Raw genomic sequence first — 8,960 nt, 5'->3', positions numbered from 1 at the left:
TGCCCAGAGTGCCCTAGACGATCTGCCATAGGTGAGATTTTACCTTCCCAGACCTAGGATCCCTGCAAGAATGGTGGAAGACTTAGCATTGACCTCTCATCCTTGGAGACCCCTGAGGCAGACTGTAGGGTTGTGGAAGGAGCACTTGGCTGGGAGTCAAGCCCCTGGATCCTAGGTCGGGTTCTGCTCTCCCTTCGTGTGTTCCTGGACAAGACAGTCCCTCTCTACAGACCTTGACAAAAGGAGGAGTAGGGGCTATTCGTTCTGAGGCTCCTTTTAGCTCCTGGCCAACTATCTCTGAGAGCCTCAGACACCGGCCTCCCCCTTCTCCAAGGCCTCCTTAGCTACTGTATGCACCTCTGTCTGAAACCTGATTCATTCTACCAAGCATCCAATCAGTGTCTTACCAGCCCAAGGTCCTCTCTGGAGGCTTCCCCAGGGAGAGAACTGTATGTGCCCAGATGGAGAGTGAAGCCCCTGCCTTGCTCAGCATTGCACCCACCACAGTGCTTGGAACATGCTTGACATCCAAGTGTGTGTGCTTAATGTATAATTGAAGTTGTCTGTGCATACGTAAGCTGGAGGATGGGAAGGGACAGGAAATGTGGGTCTGAAACACACAAATGCTGAATCAGGGTGTGGGCAAGCGTCTCTCTCACCTGGTTGTGATTACCTGCTCACACACATGTATCTGTCTGAGTCAGGGTGTGTTTCTACTTTCTGCACCACAGGGTGAGGAACAGAGGTGTGTGTGTGTGTGTGTGTGTGTGTGTGTGTCTGTGTGTGTCTGTGTGTGTCTGTGTGTGTCTAAAGCTACCTCCCTCAACTCATGCCATTTGCATCTGTATCTGGCCCAGTGAGAGAGTTAAAAGGTGAGCTGTAAGAGAAAATAGCCATTTCCTTCTTTATCAAGACACCTGTCTGACCCACCTCCCTTTTGTCCCTCCCAAGACTGTTGGAGTTGACTTCAGTATTTTTTTGTAGGGGGAGGAGAATGCTGAGTCTTCTCTAGGAACTTCAGGCATTTTCCAGCCCAGCCCCCTCCTCCTCCCTTAAATAAGTAAGTCAGAAGGCCAGGAGAGAAAGCCACTGGTGGGATGGTTGCTTGTCTAGCAGGGGGAGGACATGAGGGAGGGGGTGAGTGAGAGATTTCTGGTTTAGGAATCCAGACTGAGACCCTCTCCCTCATTCCTGATGGTGGGTACACAGGCTTATCCTAGAGGCTCTTCTCCACCCCCACCCCAACATACATATGCCCCCAAACACCCAAGGAAATCTCTCCCATAGGCTGACTCCACAGATATACACACATGTCCCCACAGACACACACACGCCCATGCAGAGGCACAGACATCCAGGCAAGTCTTTCCTTTTCTCTGTCTTTCCCTTGGTTTGAATTTCGTTCAGCCACATATGTTGTGTGTGCGTGAGGGTGGGTGGGGGAGGGGCAAACAGGGATGAGGGATGGCATGGTGCCAACATCTACCTATGGGGTTGGGCTAGGGACGCCCCCCACGCCCACCCTGGGAGGGGGCCTCAGCTGTCCCTTTGTGACTGAGGGGATCCTCCCAGGGAGTGGGGGCAAGCATAGAGGTCCCTTCTCCAGACCTGAGGTTTGGTCCCTGACCCACCTTTGGGGGCCTGCAAGGGAGGAAATGGACAGAGCAGGACCCTGGAGAGAGCATAGATAGAATTGGGGGCCACCACAAACCCCCAGTTGCCAGCCTTGTCACCCCATTGTTCCCATGTGGGGGGCTCTATATCCAAGGGGGGCAACTCCTCCCACCTCCCTCTCAATCCCTGCTTTCCCTGCGTTGGGCGGGGAGGGGAGGGCGGCAGAGATATTTATTTATTTCCTTTATTTATTTAATTTTTTTTTTTTTTTTTTTTTTTTTTTTTTTTTTTTTTTTTTTGGAGTAGAGAGTGACAGATGGCGGCGGGTCCCGGGGGAGCCGGCTCTCCCCCAATGCAGACGCATGCCAATCACCGTCTCTCATGTGATAGCTGCTGCCCGTGACGTGCCAAGCCCATATGGCCTGGCATAGAGGCTGGTACCCCGCCTGGTAGAGATGCCACACTCGCTCCGCGGTTCGCATGGCGCTCTGAAGACGCCGGCGCCCGCCGCCTTGAGGAGCCGCTGCCCCCGCTCCCTGAAGATGGGGGAACAATGAAATAAGCGAGAAGATTCCTCTTCTCCCCCCTCTCTCTCTTGCCCCCCTCCCCCCCCTCCCCTCCCCTCTCCCCTTGACTCCTCTCCGAGGTAAGTTGTCCGAAAGGGAGCTAGATCTGACCCGCCGGCTGCGGGGGGGTGGGGAGGGCGGCTGCTTCGGCCGACAAGAGGGTCCGCAAATCCCCCCTTCCTGGGACGATGCCCCCTCATAGGGTGGGCATCGGAGGTGCCCAGGGTTCCCTCTCCCCTAGGGGCTGCAGCTCAAGGGGCTACAGAGGGAGGCGTCTCTGCTTGCGATGGGCTTGGGGAGAAAAGCAAGATCATGGTGGGGGGGGAGTGAAGAAGCTGAGATGGGGACCCCCCCCCGCATGGTTGTCCCGGAGGAACCTGCGACCTTTCTTCACCACCCAAAAAAAAAAAAAAAAAAAAAAAAAAAGGAAAAGAAAAGAAAAAAGAAAAGAAAACAAATTTGATTCCCCCCCACCATCAGTACCGAAATACAACGAGATCTGGAGAGTCGTGAAGGAGGGAGGCAGTTTGAAGGGGCTAAAGGGGTCCTTGACCGCAGGGGAGACGGACGAGGCTCGCTTCTCTCCGTCTCCTCCCCACGCCCGGGTTCCTCGGTCCTCGCCTCCCGGAGCCGGCTCCGGGAGCCGGGGACGCAACGGCTAGAGACGATCCTCCCGCCTCTGGAATTGGGGCTGCGGGGGTGGGGGCCGGGCCGAGGGCGGCGCGCGGCCAAGTTGCAAATTGGATTAGGGAGTGTGGGGGTGAGAGCCGCGGGAGGGGTGGGGGAGCCCGGTCGAGGGGCCCGGGCCGCCAGAGCCGCCGTGAGGGGCAGCTGTCCCCACCCGCGGCCGCCCAGCCTTCCTCCACCGCCAGGAGAGAACCGGCGTTCAGGGCGAGCGCGCCGCCTCCCCGGGCGAAGATGTCTGTTTCCTAACGCCCCGACTCGGTCCCTGCCCTGACCCGGAGAAGCCCCGAGTGCGGGCAGCGGCCCCTCATTCAGGCAAGGGGCGGAGCCGGGGCCCAGCGCTGGGGAGAGGGCCTGGGCCGAGATCCCGGGCCGGTAGCCGGGGCAGGGCTGGGCCGGCTCTGGGCGGGGCAGGAGGAGGAGGTGGGCATCCAGGGCACCCTGGGCACCCTGGGCACCCGGACTTGGGGGTGGAGGCGAGTTGGGGGGGGGCGGCGTGACCCCATTGTGCCCCTCACTCAGTGCTGTTTCCCCTTCCCGCCCGCGGGGCGCCCTCAGGCACCATGCTGACCCGCCTGTTCAGCGAGCCCGGTCTCCTCTCGGACGTGCCCAAGTTCGCCAGCTGGGGCGACGGCGACGACGACGAACCGAGGAGCGACAAGGGCGACGCGCCGCCGCCGCCGCCGCCTCCGCCGGGGCCCGGGGCTCCGGGGCCAGCCCGGGCCTCTAAGCCAGTCCCTCTCCGTGCAGACGAGGTGCCGGAGGCCGCGCTGGCCGAGGTCAAGGAGGAAGGCGAGCTGGGGGGCGAGGAGGAGGAGGAAGAGGAGGAGGAGGAAGGGCTGGACGAGGCAGAGGGCGAGCGGCCCAAGAAACGCGGGCCCAAAAAGCGCAAGATGACCAAGGCGCGCCTGGAGCGCTCCAAGCTGCGGCGGCAGAAGGCGAACGCGCGGGAGCGCAACCGTATGCACGACCTGAACGCGGCGCTGGACAACCTGCGGAAGGTGGTGCCCTGCTACTCCAAGACCCAGAAGCTGTCCAAGATCGAGACGCTGCGCCTAGCCAAGAACTACATCTGGGCGCTCTCGGAGATCCTGCGCTCCGGCAAGCGGCCCGACCTGGTGTCCTACGTGCAGACGCTGTGCAAGGGTCTATCGCAGCCCACCACCAACCTGGTGGCCGGCTGCCTGCAGCTCAACTCGCGCAACTTCCTCACGGAGCAGGGCGCCGACGGCACGGGCCGCTTCCACGGCTCTGGTGGCCCATTTGCCATGCACCCCTACCCGTACCCGTGCTCGCGCCTGGCGGGCGCACAGTGCCAGGCGGCGGGCGGCCTGGGCGGCGGCGCGGCGCACGCCCTGCGGACCCACGGCTACTGCGCCGCCTACGAGACGCTGTATGCCGCGGCGGGCGGCGGCGGCGCGAGCCCGGACTATAACAGCTCCGAGTACGAGGGCCCGCTCAGCCCCCCGCTCTGTCTCAATGGCAACTTCTCACTCAAGCAGGACTCGTCGCCCGACCACGAGAAAAGCTACCATTATTCTATGCACTACTCGGCGCTGCCCGGCTCGCGGCCCACGGGCCACGGGCTGGTCTTTGGCTCGTCGGCTGTGCGCGGGGGCGTCCACTCGGAGAATCTCTTGTCTTACGATATGCACCTTCACCACGACCGGGGCCCCATGTACGAGGAGCTCAATGCGTTTTTCCATAACTGAGACCTCGCGCCTGCCCCTTTCTTTTTCTTTTGCCTTTGCCCGCACCCCTGTCCCCAGCCCCCCGAGCGCAAGGGGACCCCCACCTATCCTGGCGCCGGGCGCGGGGAGCGGGCCGCCGGTACTGACCCTCTCCCGGGCAGTGCAGTCCTCTTACCAGTGGGTGGCCCGTCCCAGGAGCCTCGATTACCCCAGGGGACTCGCCTTCTCTCTCCCCAAGGGGTTTCCTCCTCTTTCCCAGGGGTAGTTCTCCAGGGACCCCTCTTAGGGCACTCCCTGGAGACCACCCCCCATTCCCAATCTCTACACTTAGGTTTCCCCCTCCCCTTCCCCTCTGCAGGCCCAAAGGCATCGGCAAGGGGGCAGCTGAGCTGTGGGATACTGTTTTCCCTCTATTGTTGTTGTTGTTATTATTATTATTATCATTATCATTATTATTATAACAGACACCGAGCTGCCGTGGCAGAAAGGAGCCGGGCGCCCCCTCTTTCTTGAAGAGGGCATAAGTCAGGGCGCTCCAGCCTGGACCTGGAACACCCTCTCCCCGACCCCTCGTCTCAGCGTTTCGTGATTTTAATTTTGGCGGGAGGAAGTGTGGATTGAGAGGAAAGAGAGAGGCCAAGACAATTTGTAACTAGAATCCGTTTTTCCCCGTTTCCTTTTTTAAAAACAAACAAACATACATACAAAAAAAAAAAAAAAAAAAAAAAAAAAAAAGCTAAGAGGCGACGGAGGCCGAACGCAGAGTCCGGATCGGAGAGAAAACGCAGTAAGAACTTTTAGAAGCAATAAAAGGCAAAAAATACTACTACCAATAATAAAAAGACACAAATATCTATGCAAGGAGGTTCTGACTGAGCCTAGCGGCCCGGCCCGGCCCCGGGATGCCCCTCCCGGCCCGCGGGCCGCGCCGCCCAAGCGCGGATCTGTGCACTTTGGTGAAGTGGGGGCCGGCGCCGCCCCCTCCCCTCCCCAGGTTCTTACAATCAGTGACTCGGAGATTTGGGGCCCCAGTGCCACTGCCCTCCCCCGCCCCGTCCCCATTGTGCGTCATGCTGTTTTTTAAAAATCTGTTTCCAAATTTGTATGGAATGGCAAACTGTTGGGGGGGTCGGTTTGGGGAGGGAGGGTTTGCATGAGAGACACACACACGCACACCACACCGCACGCACACGCAGGCCCGGCGCCGGCGTCCGGGGGCAGAGGGGAGGAGACCTCGCCGACCCCCCGCTCCCCACAGGCAAGCCTCATCCCGGGTTGAGGGTGGAGACCAAGACCTGGGGACAGCCCCGCCCCTGCCCGACTGTGCCTCGGTGGGCGCAAGGCGCCGGCCATTTCCGATGACTGGAGAGGAGGTTTTTGTCTGAAGCGTCCTCTTGGTTCTGGCTAGCAGGTGGGCAGGGAGAGGGCTGAGGGTTCCTTCTGGAAGTTTCCCAGAAAAGGGGGCAAAAGGAGAACCTCTCCCCACCGGAGGCAGGAGATCAGGCATCCAAACACACGAGGCAAAAATGCAAACCCACAAGCGACACACCCACACACTCACCCACACACTCACACGCAATTTTACCTTCCTCTTGTAGCGAAGATGAAACTCCCGTCGGACACCCGAAGTGCATTGCGTGTTTCTGTTCAGTTTAATGACGATTAATAAATATTTATGTAAATGAGATGCAAAGCCGGACCCGGTTTCTCACAGTGGCCTCATTTCATTTGGGGGATTGAGCTGGGGCTCTGGGGGATGGAGACAGAGTCAAGTGACTGTGCAGAGGCCAGGTACAGGGACCCTGGACATTCCTGGGAGGGATTTCTACCCTACAGCCTTCCTCACACCCATCCACTGGGCACCAAAACAGCTACAGTCATTGCCCTTCCCGGACCTTACACAGACTTACACACTCTCCTAGCACAAAGCATTGTACTAATCTCCTTACACTCCTTCAGTTCCCAAACATGCACCTCCTTTGAGAACAAAATATCTTTTCTTCACTGAAAAATGACCCAGTTGGGAACACCCAGTCATTTTACAACCCTCTGCCCACTGTTGCAAAAAAACAAGTGCAGGGAGATAGAGAGACAACCATTTGAGCCAGACAGGGATGTTTTTAAATAAAAAAACTATAAGGTCATGAGGATGAAATATTAATGTAGGAAGTCTTTTTAGTCTTAAATTTGTGTTTCAGTAGACTCAGGGGAATCAGCCATTTTTAGCCTCAAGAATATTGAAATTTATAGTGGTGTTGATAAGGTTGCAGGGACATCCCAAGGCTGTATGAAGGGTCTGAACCTAGGTGCCCACCTGGAACAGTGGAGCTTGACATCACCATGAGTTTCCCCTGACAGGACAGCAGGAACCCTTCTGGTCCACATCTGGACAACTTCCTTCCTGCCTGGTGCAGCTCCAGACAGAGGGAAGCCCTCAACCTAGGGAGGTGGAAAAAGGGCACCACAGAGGAGTTGGTGCTGCCTAAGCTGCTTCCTCATCTCAGAGAAGACAGCCTCACAGTTCTCTTTCTCTGAGCCTCAGGGGCACAGGTATCTCTGAACTGACTTCCCTGAAAGGACCCTCCCTTAGACATCGGTGCCCACTGGACCCCTGGAATATTTGAAGGGGAGGGGTCTAAGTCCCAAAGACTAACATCCCAAAGCCCGAACATGGTTAGGAGTACCGAGACTGTTTCCAACGCTGCTTCCTTAAATAATTAACAACAACAACAACAACAACAACAACAACAACACTGTTGCTTGTTTTAGAACTGAAATGGGCGGTGTACTGTTGGGGGTGGATGCTAAGGCTTTTAAAGATTTGATCCAAGGCCCCCCAAAAAGGAGAGCGCCATGACAAAATTGTGAAAGGAAAAGCTAGTTGAAGGAAGCTTTAAATGTAAAAGCGTAGATCGGATTATACTGTCTGACCTTCAGCTTGGTGCCTCCTTTAAGTGACCACTTCCAAACACTCTCACCAGTGGAGACAATGCCCTCTCTCTACCAGAGGACTGCTGCGGGTAGACAGAGGCCAGGAGGCTGGGAGCTGTTCGCGCCCCGGTGCTGACTCTCGTCCAGTCTCTTGCTTTCCGGCCTGCCGCAGACGGAGGCCGCTTGTGACGGCCCCAGGGAGCGTGGCACCACGAGAGGCCCTTCCTGATACCCGGGTGGAATTCTGGGCGGAATTCTCCTGCGGTTTTTGTAGAATTTCACTGGAATCCTCTCAAAATTTCATTCTAGAATTCTTATGGGATCATATATCTAAAGTGAGGTTAAGAAGTGGACCCTTCGACCTAACATTCACCTCTGTCAGTGGTCTAAGGGGATTTAATAAACCTCTGAGTCACCCCTATTCTTGGGAGAAAGGATTTGACCCACCTTCTCCTCCCCCCCCCCCCCCACTTCCATGATGTATGAAGCTAGGCGCAACTCCCAGACTCAAATCTGGAGTCTGGTCTGCTCATGGCATGGGACAGGCCTGGCAGGGACAACTAGAGAGAAAAAGAACTCGGCACCCATCCCGAGGCCTGAGTCTTATCCTGCCCTGGAAACAAGGTTAATTGGGCTTCTCTCCCACTCAGCCTGTTTCCCAGAAGCTGTTCTGAAGTCCCGGGCTGGGTGGCATCCAGGTGGCTTGGGGCCGGAAGCAAAAGACCCCTCCACGTGGCTTCCCTGGCCAGACCAGACTCCTACACTTCACTCTTCCGGCTACTCCACGCGGCATGATTAGGTTTTGAAAGGTGGATTCCAGTTCCTTTCAAAAGATGTTGATGACTATCGAGACACAGCACCTGTGGTCACCTCAAGGCAGGCGGAGGTGCTCCGGCCCCTTTTGGGGCTGGGATCCCCAATGCCTCTGCCTCTGCCTCCAGTGAATTCCAGCGACTACGTGAGCTACCCCTTCCCCAATTCCTGACCCTTCCCCCATACTGGCTGCACTCTAGCTGTGCTCTATCCTCCCATCACCCCCCTTCCCAACACTCAACTTCCCCGGTGAGATGGCCAGATGAGCAGAAGAAGAAGATGCGGGAGGACACGCAGCCCCAAACTCCCCCTCGCAGGTCGTTTTCTCTAGCTGGCTCTCCCGCTTGCACGCACACACACCGAGAAGCTCCAGGAACAGAAGGAGGTGTGTAGGGTGGGGGAGAGGGAAAAAGCTAAAAGGGGCCAGAGCAGTGGTAGGGAGGGGGCAAGGGGAGAAGTCCTAGAGAGGACGCCCTCCCTGTCCTAGCTTGAGCAGCAGGATCTCCAAGCACGCACTAGCAGAGGCTCAGCTCAACCCCTGGGCTGTGGAAACCTGAAAGCTGCAGCCGGGATCAATCAGGAGGGCATCTTCCTCTTGATTTTCCCACCCCCATCTGAAGTCAAGCATTTGGAAATGGCAGGGAAACAGAGATGTTTCTGA

At 57.3% G+C, this 8,960-nt stretch overlaps 1 protein-coding gene across 1 annotated transcript; it reads left to right on the top strand.

Moving 5' to 3' along the window:
* The first annotated feature begins 2,142 nt into the window (after positions 1 to 2,142).
* On the top strand, positions 2,143 to 6,254 carry NEUROD2 (neuronal differentiation 2). Its single transcript, XM_045488686.1, has 2 exons — positions 2,143 to 2,260; positions 3,423 to 6,254. The coding sequence occupies exon 2, from the start codon at positions 3,428 to 3,430 to the stop codon at positions 4,574 to 4,576; it is 1,149 nt and encodes a 382-aa protein (XP_045344642.1). The 5' UTR covers positions 2,143 to 2,260; positions 3,423 to 3,427; the 3' UTR covers positions 4,577 to 6,254.
* The last annotated feature ends 2,706 nt before the right edge of the window (positions 6,255 to 8,960 follow it).

Source organism: Leopardus geoffroyi, chromosome E1 (genome assembly GCF_018350155.1).
Source record: "Leopardus geoffroyi isolate Oge1 chromosome E1, O.geoffroyi_Oge1_pat1.0, whole genome shotgun sequence".
NCBI classification, from domain to species: domain Eukaryota; kingdom Metazoa; phylum Chordata; class Mammalia; order Carnivora; family Felidae; genus Leopardus; species Leopardus geoffroyi.
Note: the sequence above shows the minus strand (reverse complement) of the source record. Positions and strands in the feature narration are given on the sequence as shown.

What these genes read in the sequence shown, in the direction of transcription:
- NEUROD2 (XM_045488686.1), top strand. Translation starts at nt 3,428, where the DNA reads ATGCTGACCCGCCTGTTCAGCGAGCCCGGTCTCCTCTCGGACGTGCCC.